The sequence below is a fragment of the Hemicordylus capensis genome, chromosome 6 (assembly GCF_027244095.1).
Source record: "Hemicordylus capensis ecotype Gifberg chromosome 6, rHemCap1.1.pri, whole genome shotgun sequence".
NCBI lineage: Eukaryota > Metazoa > Chordata > Lepidosauria > Squamata > Cordylidae > Hemicordylus > Hemicordylus capensis.
In genome coordinates this window covers 14938643-14954807 of record NC_069662.1, presented here as the reverse complement: position 1 = coordinate 14954807, position 16165 = coordinate 14938643, and the positions used below count along the sequence as shown (strand labels likewise).

Genomic DNA, 16165 nt, shown 5'->3' with positions numbered 1-16165 from the left:
TTGCCCTGATTTTCAGGGCTTTTAGCTGTTTTATTGTGTTTTAATAGTTTGATTTTAATTGTTAATTTGTTTTAATTGTTTTTATCATCGTAAACCACCCTGAGCCATTTTGGAAGGGCAGTATATAAATCTAATAAATAGATAAATAAATAGCTGCGACAACTTATTTGTTTTATTTCTCTTTGTAAACCGCCCTGAGCCATTTTTGGAAGGGCGGTATAGAAATCGAATTATTATTATTATTATTAATAACAACAACAACAACAATAATAACAACAACAACAACAACTAAACTCTGCATTCTACTCTGTAACTGGAGTGGCTAGCTTCTTTAGTGTTCTGCTAATTAATTACAAAACCCATCATGGGTAAATTACACCCTTCAACAGGATGGACATTTCAAAATGTGTTTTCTGAGAAGAAGGCCCCAGAAAATTCCATGGGCCTTCCTTCTACATAAATAAACATCGTATTAGGTGTTGGATTCAATCACTTTTCACTGATCCTCATCCAAACCAATGTGTCTATGAAATAGGTGTCAAAGGCTACACAGAGAGGTTGGTAGGAGCCATGAAGAACCATAAAGTTGAAGTCTCAGCAAGGTAGAGCTTTCTGTAGATGCTGCCTCAGTATCGCCACTTCCCATTCACGAGGACTAGAAATGGATTTTTTTAATAAAGCCCCAAGGTCTCAGGCATCCATGTTCTTCCAAACAGGATTTTTGGGCAGAGTCCAGGTTTTCCCCATATGTCCTTCTGGCTAATCCTTCCAGGATGTCAGGGTTCTTGCAGTTTCCTGTGTGGGTGGAGAGGAGAAGGCACTGAAAGACAGATGGTACTGCCATCCAGAACATTTGACAGCTTACATATTCCTTGACACTAAGCCAAAGGTGATCTAGTGCTTCATATCCTACAAGGCCTCATTTAACTGCCTATGAGCCATTTCCCTGTTTCCTTCCATCCTAAAAGCAACAGATGGCTTCCTTAGCCAGGAGCATTCCCAGATGAGGCTTTTAGCTCGCTTCTCCACCAGAATGGAGGGTGTGCGTTAGCACATTGGCTAGCAGTGCCACTTTTACCCCTAAACTTTGGGGCTGAAGTCCAGGGCCTCCACACCCCCTGAAGACCCCCCAAATCCTCCTTAGTATGTCCGGGGTGGTGTGGTTGCTGCTGGCCTGCACTGTGCCAGGTGGCCAAGTATGATTGTGACCTGCACTGGGTGCTTGCGAGACAGGGGCTGAGGGAGTGAGGAAAGAAATATGTGGGATGGGAATATGTTCAGTTGTGTGTCGAAATGTTTCTGCTAATGCATATTTGCATGAATATACCTTTTATATTCTTACATTCTTGTGAGTTCAGTTGCTGTTTGTGTCCTCAAGAACCCACGTGTTAAAAATACAGGGAGGCTATTCCCACAATCGATGGAAGGAGCTTAGCCCGCTTTCTGTCGATCGTGGGAACCACCGGGCTTTTGGGCGAGCCTGGTGCTCCCAAGGCGGCTAGCCTGCCTAGAACACCCTCCCCTTAAATGAGGTTAACGTGCTCCAAAAGCCTTTAGGTCTAGGCTCCAAATCTATCTATCTATCTATCATCTATCTATCTATCTATCTATCTATCTATCTATCTATCTATCTATCTATTTTTATACCGCCCAAAACGTACGTCTCTGGGCGCTTTACAACAAAAACAAAAAGTTAAAACATTAGTTAAAACAAATAAATTACGAATTAAAACATCGGTTAAAATAAATGACAACAAAAAGATAAAACATGATAAGAATTTAAAACCTTAAAACAGTATTTTAAAATGAAGTTAAAACGATTAAAACGGTATTTAATTAAAAGCCTGCATGAACAAATATGTCTTTAAAGGTTTGTTTGTTTTTTTAATTGTCAGAGATGGGGAAGCTGTTATTTCAGCAGGGAGCATGTTCCAAAGCATCGGGGCAGCAACTGAGAACGCCCGTCCCCGAGTATTACCTAAGTGGTAATTGCTCTGTTGGCCAGATTTGCACTAAAATCCATGTGAGATATTGAGGAGCACTTTACAAACGATTCGGGTTTTTCATTGCACGTTAGAGCCTAGCCCGATTTATGTCCGAGGTTGAAAAATTAACTTTTTGTGTCAGCCTTTCTGGCACATCCGAACCCGCAGTAAAGCCTCACAGTCAACCCGCATAAAGCCTCCTCTCTGGGAAAGCTCCTGTTGTGCTTTTTCTCCTTTGCCCTCCTTGTGTTAAAAATAAAAGGAGAGAGGAGGTGCAGCAGAAGCCCATTTAAGCTACCATGGTGGTGGTGTTACTGGTCTTGCTGCTGCAGTACAGGGGCCAACAGAGGGCAGCATCCTTTCAAGAGACCCAGAGTCATTCTGCAAGTCCTTCCAGAGGGTGGGTTATTCTCTAGCATGACCACCAATTCTTATGGGTGATTTTTGCCCATATATATATGAATGAATATGACAAATATTTACATACCGCTTTTCAGCAAAAGTTCCCAAAGCGGTTTACATACATTTTATAAATGTATGTAAACTGCTTTGGGAATGTATGTAAAAGGCTCCCTGTCACCGCAAAGGGCTCACAATCTAAAAAAGAAACCAAAGAGAGACACCAGCCATGGGCGGAACGACGATCAGGCAAGGGGAGGCAGTTGTCTGGGCAGTTGTCTGAAATAACTTGAAACTGACAAATGTAATTGGCACCCATCATTGTTTATTCCGCATTTAACAAAAACCAGACTTTGCTCCAGAGTTCAGACTAATATTTTGTCTCACCATTCCAGTCTCTCCTCCGCTCAGTCGCTGGAGGAGAGAGAGCCAGATATCCAGTGCCTCTAGTAGATCTGCTCTGTTGCCTGGCACCTCCTGCATTCTTCTGGTTCACCTGTACTGCGAACTGCAGTACAGACACCTTTACTGCCAACTGCAGGGGTGACCAGCCTGAGGCTCTCCAGATGTTGCTGGACTTGTGGTAGAAGCATGACTTGTCCCCTTAGGTAAGCAGGGTCTGCCCTGGTTGCATATGAAAGGGAGACTAGAAGTGTGAGCACTATAAGATATTCCCCCCAGGAGATGGAGCCACTCTGGGAAGAGCAGAAGGTTTCAAGTTTCCTCCCTGGCATCTCCAAGATAGGGCAGAGAGAAATTCCTGCCTGCAACCTTGGAGAAGCCGCTGCTGGTCTGTGTAGCCAATACTGAGCTAGATGGCCCCATGGTCTGATTCAGTCTATGGCAGATTCCTATCAGGGGTGTATCTAGGGTGAGGCAGGCAGGGCATGTGCCCCGGGCGCCACTTGAAGGGGGCGCCATTTTTAAAATTTTTAAAAATGGCCACCAAAAACAAAATGGCCAGCGCGTATGCTCAAATGGCCTCTGTGAGGCCCTAGGCCATGCCAGGCCTCACAGAGGCCATTTGAGCTTGCATGGCAGCCATTTTGTTTTTGGCGGCCATTAAAAAATATTATTTTTAAAAATGGCCACCGCACATGCTCAAATGGTCCCTGTGAGGCCCTAGAGGCCAGCAGGGGGAGGGGGAACCTTTGCAGACCCCCCCCATGGCATTTAGGAAGCCCCCCGAAGGGGCTACAGGTAAAATTTTATATATATATATATATATATATATATATATATATATATATATATATATATATAAAGTCACTGTACACATATTCAGATTGGCACTATGTACAGCAGGTTTTCTCAACGTGTGGGTCCCCAGATGTTATTGGACTTCAACTCCCATAATCCCCAGCCCCAGTGGCCTTTGGTTGGGAATTATAGGAGTCGAAGTCCAATTACATCTGGGGACCCACACGTTGAGAATCCCTGATGTACAGAGAATCAGGGCTTGTGAATACTGAGCTGAAGCTTATGAGCTAGGATTGTATTCATTTGCTCTTACTTTGCTTCTTGTGATAAGGGAGTTAAATGTGATGTCTTGCTAATATGGCTATTAATGGTGAATTTGTCTTTGAATCAGTGTGAAATCCTTAATATTAAGGCTCACTGGGAGTTTCTTGCTCTCTTTCTCTCATTTTAACTGTCTTTCTGAAATACTAGAATATATTCCAAGCAGTGACACAGTTTACTCTGCATATCCTTTAATTATTTTCAGAGTATCTGGGAAAAGTCACATTCTCCATTTATTTTTAAAACTTATGTAATAGTGATGCTACAATGCATAGTAGAGAATTAGACAAGCACTTCTGTTTAGTTTTCCAAGTACATCTCCACATAGTATTTGGGTATTTCATGAGCCCCAGCATACTGAAATTTGTAGTTTCCCAGCATTTTTTGGTCTGGCTATATCCCCTGCTAAATGGTTTTTGAAATATTAAAACATTAACGAGCTTGACTTGTAATTTTCAACTGATATTATAGTAAAGTTATCAGAAAGATGGGTGTCAGATGTTTGGACAGGAGGTGCAATTTCAGTGCTTGCCCGAGGCGCTGTTTTCCCTAGATACGCCTCTGCTTCCTATGTTCCTATGACTGCAGCTCTCCAGCTGCAACTGATTTAATTTAACAATAACTGAAGGGCCTCGGGTTGGCCACCCCCAGCCTATTGGGTTGGGCTGCTCCTGGCGTGGGCAAAGCACATCCATGACAGTTCTTCTCTCCAGAGTCTCCCTCCAAGCATAATTCCAAGAACTGTCCTCGGCAGCTGGAATGTGAGGAAGCAGCTGCATTTCCCCAGCTGCCTAGTCCTGCATTGTTTGCACTGGGCTGTAATGTTGGTTTTGAAATAATGAATTCCTTCTCCCCCAGAGAGGAAAGGGAAAGTCACTCACGGGTCATTGGGGTGTAGGGTCCAATATTAAAGGGTTTGTTTGTTTGTTTTGCTTAATTGCTTTTGCTTTTAGCCACCAGTGATGGCGTAACGTTGGAGATATTGCTTGGGTGCGGTTGTCCTGTGAAAGTGAAAGGTCCAGACACACGCACCCCCCCCCCCTCCGGCTTGTAGGAGATGTCTCTAAAAGGAGGAGAGTTAGGAAAGCAGATGGTTGCAAGAAGTCCCACATTTTGCATCAGGGATCCCCAAACACACCCATAAGGTTCCAGTTCTGCATAGCCTTACCTAATGAAGTCCTGTTGAACAGCCAGTATGGTGCATTTTGAAGACTCTGCCCTATTCAATAATGCAAAACTTATACCAGCTTTCCTGATTTTCCACCCCTTTGAAAAGGAAAGGTTCTAGCCCCTGTTGTTCTGGAGATAGGTCAGCAACATCTGTACAAGTATTTAGGGGATGCTAATGTAACCCATCCCCCCCCCACCAATAGGGTGTAGAACTTGGTTCAGGCTGGTGGGTGTGGTCCAGGAGCTACTCAGCTGTGACTAGTAGACCCAAGGGCAGATTAAAGGAGAGGCAGGAGGGGGCGGCTGCCTAAGGTGGCAAAATTCCTCCAGTGGCAAATTTTGGAAATAAATAAATGAATCAGTGTGCCTGACTGAAGTGTGCGGGTGCGCAGGTGTTGCAACTAACAATGTGTGCGGGCGGTAGGGCAGACAGCGGCGCGATGTGGAAACTTGGGCAGGAACTAAGCAGCCTGAAGCAGGGGGGCAGGAGACGTGCTGTGGGGTGGAGGTGTAGGCAAGGAGAAAAATCGCCTCCCTGGGTTTGTTGTTGTTGTTGTTGTTTTGAACTGTGGTGGTGGTGGTGTTTTAAAAACCACCGATGCGCGGCTGCGGGGGGGGGGGGGCAAGGAGGGGAGAGTTCCCCTTAAAAAATCCTTTACCAGTTTTACCCAGGGAGGGTGGGATGAGGCACGGGCCAGCCCTGGTGGTGGAGGCTGCAAGGGGGGAGTGAGGAGCGGAGAGTTCCCCTTTTACTGGGGCGGGAGGTGGCGAGCTGCTTCCAGCTGCCCTCCCTGATGCGTGCAGTCAGTTGGGAGGAGAGAGGGCAGCTGGAAGATGCTGGCAACCTCCCGTCCCAGTAAAAGGGGAACTCCCCGCTCCTCAGCCCGCCCGGCAGCCTGTTTAATACTCCCAAATGTACCGCTAATGCAGTGCTGCGGCAAGAGGCAAGGCTTCCAAAGGGGGAACCCAGGGCCTGGAGGATGATCATTAACGACTGGAGGAAGATTCACTTGCAGCCGGCAGGCCTAATCCCTTATTTTCTTTCTGTTTCCCCCCTCCCCCAGCCTACTTGGTCTGAGGGGATAATTAACAGATTGTTTTTGATAGGTTTAGATCCTGAACACCTGCTGGAGCCAGGCTTTCGGAGAGCAAAGGCTCTGGTATGCCAACGGCTTTTTGACATCGAGCTACAGAATGAGACAGCTCTCCTTCCAAACCTATATAGGCCCTTAAAATAATGGACAGGTTTTTCTACTGCCCCATACTTAGCCACGATCACCTTTTCTAAGTTTAGTTGGGCCTTCTCTAGAGCCTGCTTTAATGCCTTGCCATCGGTTTTGCTTTATGGCAGATTCCATCACTGGCCGATAGGGGCGCGATTATGCCCCTGTAATGCTAATGAGATCGGGACAGTTGCTCATGTTTTACTTTATTGTGAATTCTTTAAAGATGTTAGGGAGCGTTTAATTGCGCCTTTGCTGTCTCGGTGCGCAGTTGTCTCGGTTGTTGTATTTCTAATGATTTGTTAGTGAGCTTCTTACTTGAAGATAAAGACTCTAGTATCTCATACTCAGTGGCAAAGTTTTGTTACATTGCTAGTAGAATTCTCAGTTCCCTGGTGCATGGTGGGATTTGTGGAATTGTTTGAAAGTTTCAGTCACTTGCCCACTTTCGCACACACACCTCCACATCCATGTTGCTAGAAATGTTATTTTTAAAAGAGCCAATTCTCAGGAAGCCCAACAGACATTCTTTGGGTTTTCTGTGCTGCCAAGGAATTGTGACAGACAGAGCCCTGGGTTTAATTTAACAAAAGACAAAATTGGCCTCTGGAAGCAGCCAGTTCTCAGGCCGCCGAGTTGTTGGGAATTCTCTCTGATAAGAGAAACCCTTTTTTTATTATAGCAGAGTGCACAGAGGCACAACACAGCGAATTTAGTTAGGCATGCGTGTATGCTGAGAGTAAAGTAACTTGGCGCCAGTTCATAGTTTCAAATCAATATATGGAGTATTTATTAGAGAACTCCATTCTAGATAGGAAAGTGAGGAGACAGGATCTCTAATCTAGCTAGCTAGCTGGATGCAGATGGATTCTGCATCTCTGCACATATGGTGCAGGGAGAGAGGAGCTTGCATGTTGCAAGGGAGAAGGAAGGGAAGAGAAGGGAGAGGGGAAATGACAATGCAGGCAGGCAGGAAGTCCCTGAGATTAACAATCTACATTCCAAAGAGATAGTGTCAGAGCAGTAGAGAAGGAATGACCAATGTCTTGACCCTCTAGCCCTCTGACTCACTAGTCTGTCCTCCACTGTCTTTGAGACAAGAGACAGCTCTTCACTTCCAACACTAGTCCCAGCATTCATGGCACCTGTGGTCCCAGGCTGCCCAGGCCCTCTGTGGCCCAAAGCTGCTAAACTAATGGCTGTGCCCTCTCTGGCCCAGTGTGACCCCAGAAGATGTGGAGGCCAACCAGCAAAGACAGAGTTCCAAGAAGAGAATGCAAGAGCAAAGAGGTCAGGAGATAAGGAAATAGGAGATTTTAGACAGGAGTGAACAGCACAGCCTACTGGAGATAGGCTCTTCCCTCTCCACCATGCATCCCCTGACTGTGACCTTCTGTATACCTTTCCTGCACAGTCTTATTGGGCACCAGTAGCCCTCCCGCCATCCAAGGAAAGAAGAGCCAATATGAATCCATGATGCAATATATATGTATATTCCTTTATTATTATTATTATTATCATATGTGCAAATAACACGCTCTGAGCAATCCATCCTGGTGTTGCATAGCATACCATGTCAAGACCCTATGGCTGGGGCTTTTCTTAGATGCATATGAAAGGCACCTATAAATTAAATACTTACAATCAAAAGAGAGAGTCAATTTTGCTTGCTTAAATACATAGAGTCTAAAAATTCAGAGACAGCTGGGGGATTGTTCATTTATTTTCACACACACACACACACACACACACACACACACACACACACGTTTGTAGTTCTTCCTTCTCCTTGTAAGTATATGTGTTTTGTGTCCATCAGTAGGATTTGTGTAATTCAGAATCAGCAAAGGATTTTTTTCCTTTCACTTTATAGGAATATTTTATGATTTTTCCTTCTTGCTGCTTAAAATTTCAAAATAAAGAGGTCATATTAAAGAGATGCTTTTAATGCTTTGATTAAATTTGCCAGATCTTGGCGGTTGACCTGGAATTTTATCTCTCTAAAGCAAAAGAGCAAAATCCCAGAGTGAAGTGTCACAATCAAGGGAGCGACCAGTTCTGCTCCATTATATTGAAGAGGCACAGCTAGGTTCTTCTTGTAACTGGACAGACCTCAGAGGAAGACCACTAGGCCCTGCCCCTTATTCCAACAGACCCCACCCCTGAGCTTACCACTGCTACTAATATCTATATACCGCTCTGCAACCAAAGTTCTCAAAGCAGTTTACATAGAAAAATAAATAATACATAAATAAGATGGTCCCCTCTCCTCAAAGGGCTCACAATCTAGAAAGAAACATAAGGCAGATACCAGCAACAGCCACTGGAGGGATGCTGTGCTGGGGCTGGATAGGGCCAGTTGCTCTCCCCTTGCTAAATACAAGAGAACCGCCACTTTAAAAGGTGTCTCTCTGCTCATTTAGCAGGGGTATTCAGCTCCAGAACCTTAGGCTCCACCCATATGTGTCTCAAAAGTCCCAGCTCTGCTAAGAACAAAAGCAACGCTGAGAGAGAGACCTCTCTGGGCCTAGTGAAGACGTTTGCCACACTAAAAGATTCTCCACTTATATTGCTGTTGTACAAGCCCCACAAAAAACATGCATCACAGGAATCGAGAGCATGTTCCTCAGAGATGGAATGGCCGTGTTCTTCTCATGTTAAAGCCAGTCTGCCCACTCAAGCAACTGGTTATTGGCTGGCTGAAGTTACAGAGCAGATACCGGTCTTTATTGCACGACAACCAGATTCTCTGTAGTGGTAGTTTTGAGGTAGGAAGAAAAACCACTGACACACGAACACAGAATTGGGATTACAATGATGTGGCATGCATTGCTCATCCTTGGGAAGAGGTGTTCCGTTTCCACAGGAAAGGAATGATGCCACAGCCGATGGCCGTCTGCTCCCCCAGCCTATCCATTTGTAAAACGCAGAATCAAGACTGCCAGGCAACGGAATGACAGCACAGTGGTGAGAAGTGTAACTGGAAGTATATGGCTTCTGCTGGAAAGGAGTTTGGAATATGTGGCAGCACCAAAGCCAGATTTGTCATTCTAACTGGAAAAGTCATTCTAACTGGAATTGCTGGCTTTGCAGGGGGAAAACCCCCACATAGCTCACACTGCACAGATCTTGAACGAAAACTCCAATCTATACTTTGTCTATATATACTTTGTCTACATTCCCTTGTGCGAAGTATGGAGTTTTTAAAGCACAGAACACAAAGTTCCTGGTGTAGATGAGCCATGTCTGAACTGGCTCAGTTTGCATTCTTTTAAGAACGCAAGAGGAGGTTTGCTGGATGAGAGCAAAGATCTGCCTAATCTAACCACTTTGTCTCCCACAGTGGCCAGCCAGTTGGGTCCAAGAATCCCACAAGTGGGGGGGCGGCGGAAGGCTATAGCCCTCTCCCACTGTTAGTCTCAGCATCTAGTCTTCAGAGGTATACTGCCTCCCTATATGGAGGCTTCATTTAGCCATGTAGGCTAGGAACCATTGACACTTACCTAATTCTTTTGTAAAGGCATTTAACCTAGTGGCCATCACTTCATCTTTTTTAAAAAAAATATTATTGCAAAATTTATACTTCTTTAAGTGCAGAAGAGGTATGTGTACATGATGTGCTTGAAACTGAAATGATATAGAACACCATCCAGGAGAGAAGAATGTGCTTTCAAAACACATCCTTATGTTTAAGGTGAGACACTTACTTAGCTTTTTGAACGCTTGGTTTTCACCAGGAACCCATACCTCTAAGTGCCGTTCTCAGTTTTGGGTGCCCAGATTCCATTGGTCTACAATGGCCATGGTGACTGGACATGATGGGAGCTGTTGTCCAACAACATCTGGGGACCTATGTTTGAGAAACCCTGAAGGTTTGGATTTTGTGCAAAATTATGCATATGCAAAATCATAGGAGGCCAGCAAGGGAGAACAAAAAAATGAGCCAAAAGCAAGAGTAAATGGAACCAGCTCTTTAGTACTGAGAAGTGTAGTTGAAAACAACAACCAGATTCCATTGCTGCAATCGGTTATTGTTTTTCTAGCAATTATATCCTAAACCTCAAGCAAGACTGGAATGGATCCATATCCTCTGTCTCTCTCTCAAAAAAAATCAGTATTTCTGTGAATCAAATCCTGGAAATGGATCATCCCCACACAGACTTGGATTCATTGCAAGAACTGTAGTATCACTTAACCCTGGGCAATAAGAGAACCAGGACCTTCATATCACAGGACTGAAGTAACTGCTAGACCTAATTTGGGATGTGCTCCAAAATACTCAGCTAACACCCCAGAAAGATTCAGCTAGTACTGGATTTTGCCCGTGGTGTCAAATCTTGGAGCAGGTGATCACAAATCCCTCGTTCTAAAAATTAATGCACCCAAGGGAATAGCATATGATCCAGAGACAGTTTCAAACAAGGCTAAGTCCCCTGGATGGTACAGAATAGCTCATCTTACTTGTGCAAAGATTTAGAAAGAAAAAGATTTAGAGAGAAAGAAGGATTAAGAAAGAAAGAAAGAAAGAGAGAGAGAGAGAGAAAGAAAAAGAAAGAAAGAAAGAAAGAAAGAAAGAAAGAAAGAAAGAAAGAAAGAAAGAAAGAAAGAAATCTGCAAAATCTGGAGTTAGATCTCCCCAGGTGAAGGCATGGCACATCTCCAACTCAGATTTCAAGTGCTTTTCCGGTGGCTGGCAGCTACTTCCCAGCATGCCTCTGAGCATCAGTTTCCTGAAGCCACTTGATAGTGCGGGCCCGACTCTCCTCCCAGGTGTAGCGGGGCTGGTAGCCAAAGTGGCGCTGGGCCTTGTCGGTCTGAACCGTGAAGGTGGTGCTGACCACAGCCAGGGTATAGGGATTGAGGATGGGTGCGTAAGTGCAGAAGGGTTTCAGCAGCCATTGCAAGAGGGCGTTGAACAGAGCCAGGAACCGGAGGAAAAAGAAAGGCAGGAGTGGCTGGGACCCCAGGAGGCGGATGCCACAGGGCCCCAGGAATTCCATGTTGAAATCATCATAGCTCTTGTAAGGGGAGGCATCATAGCAGAAATAAACCTGACCCCCAATAGGTGAAGAGGACTCCTGCATCTCTCTGGCCACCAGCAGGTGCATCCAAGCGACATTGCCTGTAATGGCATGCACAAAAACAGGGCGTGGGGAGAAGAAAGACAGGTATCAGAACAGGCTAAGGCAGATCCTCCCTAGCTTATGAGAACCACCATATGTACGTGTGCACCGGGGAGGCTCATTTGCCAGTTCTGAGCAAAGAACCCTGTGGAGGATATTAGCAAAGGAATAAACCATGTTCACTTTGGCCTTGGAATCTATTTCCCTCCAAGTACTCCCAACAATATTCCAGGTAATATGAATCATCTTAATAGAGGTTTGTTGCTTTTGACATAAAACATAAGCACGCCATCCAGGGTACGCAGGCTGTGTTTTATTGCTTAGCTATTCCCTTCTGGGTTGAGTGGTGAAAACCACAAGGCCAAAAAGAAGCCAAAAAGGCTTCTAGATTTTTCAGAACTTGACCGTAAGAGCCGGGGGCAGAGTTGCAAATAAAGGGCATCTAAAATGAAGGGTGAGGTGAGGGCAGGGTGGAGTTCAGGAATTTTTATTGTATTATTTATTTAAAATATTGATATCCTACTCCTCCGGTGCAATACTGCTTGGGGCAGCTCACAACAGTAAACAATAAAAGTAATATAAAATATGACACAACAAAACAAAATAAAACACAATGTAGAGCAAAACCAATTAAAGCATTAAAATTAAAAACCCATCAGACAAATAAAACACATTAAAAAGCCTCTAAAAAAGAAGGTTTTAAAGATCTTTTTCAAAAACCCTAAGAGAGGGAGCATGGTGAAGCTCTCTTGGGAGGGCATTCCAGACCTGAGGGGCCACAACCAAAAAGGCTGTCTCTTGTCCACTCTAACCAAATCTCAGGTCAATGGTGGGACAACAAACAGCGCTCAAAGTGATGAGCAAAGGGCCCTGGCAGATTCATATGGGCGAATGCAATCTGAGAGAAATCTCAACAGAATGAGACCAGGGATGGCATCTGCAACTCACCCACATAGACCCTGCCGTGCTCAACGGAGGCTGGGATTGTCCGTATCTTGTAGCCTTTTGTGAGCTGTCCCTTCCTGTAAAACTCCTGCATCAGAAGGTGGTTCTCCCCGTAGATGCCCGTTGGCCGAAGCGAGCAGGTTACCAGCTGCCTCCCGCCCTGGATCTGGCATGGGGGAGGTTGAGAGAATGGTTAGCCTTCCCTTTGGTGTGAGCAAATGAAATTGATTGCCAGGAAATCTAGGACCAACAAACGGAAGTACTTTTTCACACAACGCATAATCAACTTGTGGAATTCTCTCCCACGAGATGTGGTAAAATCCAACAACCTGGATGGCTTTAAGAGGGGTTTGGATAACTTCATGGAGGAGAGGTCTATCATCAGCTACTAGCCGGAGGGCTACAGGCCACCTCCAGCCTCAAAGGCAGGATGCCTCTGAGTACCAGTTGCAGGGGAGGAACAGCAGGAGAGAGGGCATGCCTCAGCTCTTGCCTGTGGACTCCCTGGAGGCATCTGGTGGGCCACTGTGCGAAACAGAATGCTGGACTAGATGGGCTTTGGGCCTGATCCAGCAGGGCTGTTCTTATGTTCTTATGAGCAGCACTTTGCAACTGCAATTCCACTCTTTCTAGCCATCTAAACACTGACCAGATCTGCAGGGTTAGCTGTTATCAATCCCCAGTCCCTCTGCCTTTCTCCTTCACTAGTGCCATGATAATTTGTATTATTGCTATTAGTGCTACACATTTGCCTCCTCGCCCATGCTTGACTTTATGCCGGGGTTGTTTATATCAGGAGGGTGAGAAGAGGAAGATGGCTCAGGAAGGACTGAACATTAGAGTCACTGAAAGAACTGCAAAGGACCGTATGGAATTCCAGCTGTGGCTTCAGAGAACAGGTTTCCCCTTTCTTGCTAGTCACATCCTTGTATTAGGGCTCAGCTTAAAAGCATATTATGTACTCCTTTGCTGCAAATTTGCAAGGCATCCTGTGTGTATGAAAGGGCCCTTATTCTTGCTATTGTCCCCTCCCCACTGCCTCTTCCCCTCCCCCATTCATGGCTATGGTAACTGTAATTTGCCAAGGGGCTGATGGGAATTCTCTGGTAAGAGATACCCTTCTAATACAGCAGAGTGCAGCAGAATGCTGAGAGTAAAAGAAACTTGGAGCCAGTTCATAGTTTCAAATCAGTATAAGGAGTCTTTATTGGTGAACTCCATTCTAAATAGTAAAGTGGAGAGATAGGATCTCTAATCTAGCTAGCTAGCTGGATACAGAGGGATGGTTTCTGCATCTCTGCACACATGGTGCAGGGAGAGAGGAGCGTGGGTGTTGCAAGGGAGAAGAAAGGGAAGAGGAAGTGGCAGGCAGGCAGGAAGTCCCTGAGAGTAGCAATCTACATATCAAAGAGATAGTGTCAGAGCAGTAGAGAAGGGATGACCAATGTCTTGACCCCTCTAGCCCTCTGACTCACTAGTCTGTCCCCCTCTGTCATTGAGGCAGTGCAGAGTCCTTCACTTCCAACAAGGGCCAGGAAGAACAACAACTACTGTAACCTTATGAACGTTTATTCATTTATTGCTTATCAATCAAGGCCATAAACTAGGATGACAACACCCATCAGAAACATCCTACATCAGCAGTGAGGGTACAGATAAGGATTGTCATGTAGAAATACCATGGAACCAGAAGGTTCGAATCCCCACTACTACTACATCGGGCAGCAGCAATATAGGAAGATGCTGAAAAGCATCATCTCATACTGCATGGGGGGAGGTAATGGTAAACCCCTCCTGTATTCTGCCAGAGACAACCACAGGGCTCTGTGGGTGCCAGGAGTTGAAATCGACTTGACAGCACACTTTACCTTTAGAGGGCAAAAATGGAAAACTTCTGAGACTGGAATCCTGAAGGCATGAACCCCTCAAAGGAGAAGGGGCTGGGCCTTCCTTCTCCAACTTTTCGGTGAGGAAGATAGAACTTGGCAGCTTCAAAATCCCTGCTTGCAGCAGCCGCTCAAACCCAGACAGGAGCAACCCCCCCCAAAAAAATACTCCCCGGCTGGAAAGAGGATGCGCTGTTCATGCTGGCTATCCCTGCCATGGGGGGCAGGGAATACCTTTGCCAGGGCATACCCGCTTGCACGGATGGTGTAGACACAGGGGTCAGGCATGGACCTTTAAATGCATTCAAAGTTCCCGGGCTTGGTCCAGTATGGCACCATATGCAGATTTCTTGGCACGGGGATTCCTGGGAGAGAAGAGCTCCGGTTTCCATCTGGCCCAGGACATTGGCCTCGCCCTTCGGGGCCATGGGAAAGGGCACACATCCCCACATGGCTGTGCAGGCTGGCAGGGCACAGGGTCTGACATCAGCCTGGGGGCAGTCACCGAGATGGGGTCAGCACTCACCCAAGTACCCGTCCCTGTGGCTTTCTTGCTTAGAGCATCCTTGCTTCTCTTAGTCTGCCACTCTGGTGAGAGAGCGGTCCATGGGATAATGGACTAAGTCTCCAGCATGGAGAGGACCATTCCCATACAACAAGAATGCCATCTTGTACATTTGAAATTAGTGCCCACAGACAGTTCTTCTCGTGAGCAAGACTAGGGAGCAAATATCCTTACCTGGGGAAGGGGCTGGGGCCCCCGTCCCCAACCTATATGTGAAAAAAATAGGATTTTTTCCTACCCTAACCCGGGCCCACTCCCCCTGCAAGATGTTCCCCTCCTGGTGCTGTGATGGGGTAACCCTGCTTGTGTTCTCACTTGGAGAGTTTGTGTTTGTGAAGATACATGACTGTTGCTCTCTTCTCAGCGAGCAAAGCACTGAGTGCCTGTCCTGTTATCCCGTGCCCTCACCTCACTTGCTGGGTGGTGGGGGGTGGGAGCAAGGGACAGAGTGGGAATCAGGAATGCCCCTGAGCAACTGTGCAGTTTGACAGGCGGACCAGTCCAGGATGGGGCATGGCAGCGTCCCTGTGGCCTGGCAACTCCATAGCTGCCTAGCTGACAGGCGGCTGGGGGCTGGTTGTCCGAGAGGCTGCCAGCGAGAAGTGTCAAAAGCATGGAGCAGCCTTATCCTCAGGCGAGTCTGCACTGACACCTCTACGATTGTGGTTTGAAAACCTGTGTGGAATGGCAGTTATCGCTACACGAGTCGGGCGTAATGTTTCGGTGGCAAAATGTCAGGTCTCGGCAGTGAACCTTAGAGATAACTGAAGGTTCAAGGGAGAGTTTGGCAAGGCAAACCGGAGGTCACTTTCGACCCGTAATTGTGGTTTCCGCGTGTTTGGGCGTAATGGAGTTACAACCTCAGCCACGTTTGACTCCGGTTATCCGTTACGTCTGAATGTGGCCTTACTGTAATCCTGAACCTATCTCTCAAGTAAAAATACAGAGACATCCCTGGTCTGGTCTTTGTGTCTCCTCACACATCCACTGGGGATTATGGATCACTGAGGTTCTCAGATAATTCAGAACACTGAGTCAACTTGCAGGCATAGACTGGTATGCAGAGGTGTTAAGTCAGCCCGCTGATAAAAACTGGTGCCTGAAGCACTTCCAGGTGGAGCTTTTAGCTCAGAATGGAGGGTGTGTGTTTGCACATTGGCTGGATTTGTGCCAAAGTCCGTGCAAGATTTTGAAGAACACTTCACACACGATTTGAGTTTTTCATTGCACGTTAGAGCCTAGCCTGATTTATGTCCGGGATAAAACAATCCTCTTTTTGCATCATTTTCCTTTTTTTTTTTTTTTTTTACAAATTCAAACTTGCAATAAACCTGCGGTAAATCCTGCT

At 45.9% G+C, this 16165-nt stretch overlaps 1 protein-coding gene across 2 annotated transcripts in view; it reads right to left on the bottom strand.

Annotated features, from left to right (window-relative positions):
- Positions 1–7775: 7775 nt before the first annotated feature.
- Positions 7776–16165, bottom strand: part of HSD3B7 (hydroxy-delta-5-steroid dehydrogenase, 3 beta- and steroid delta-isomerase 7) — a 65113-nt gene continuing 56723 nt past the window's right edge. For both annotated transcript variants that reach the window (XM_053263595.1, XM_053263596.1), the window contains exons 6-7: positions 12370–12532; positions 7776–11420 (exon numbers count right to left, since the gene is read on the bottom strand). In XM_053263595.1, coding sequence (XP_053119570.1) covers positions 10996–11420; positions 12370–12532 — 588 coding nt within the window. In that variant the 3' untranslated portion in view covers positions 7776–10995. The remainder of the gene's footprint in view (positions 11421–12369; positions 12533–16165) is intronic.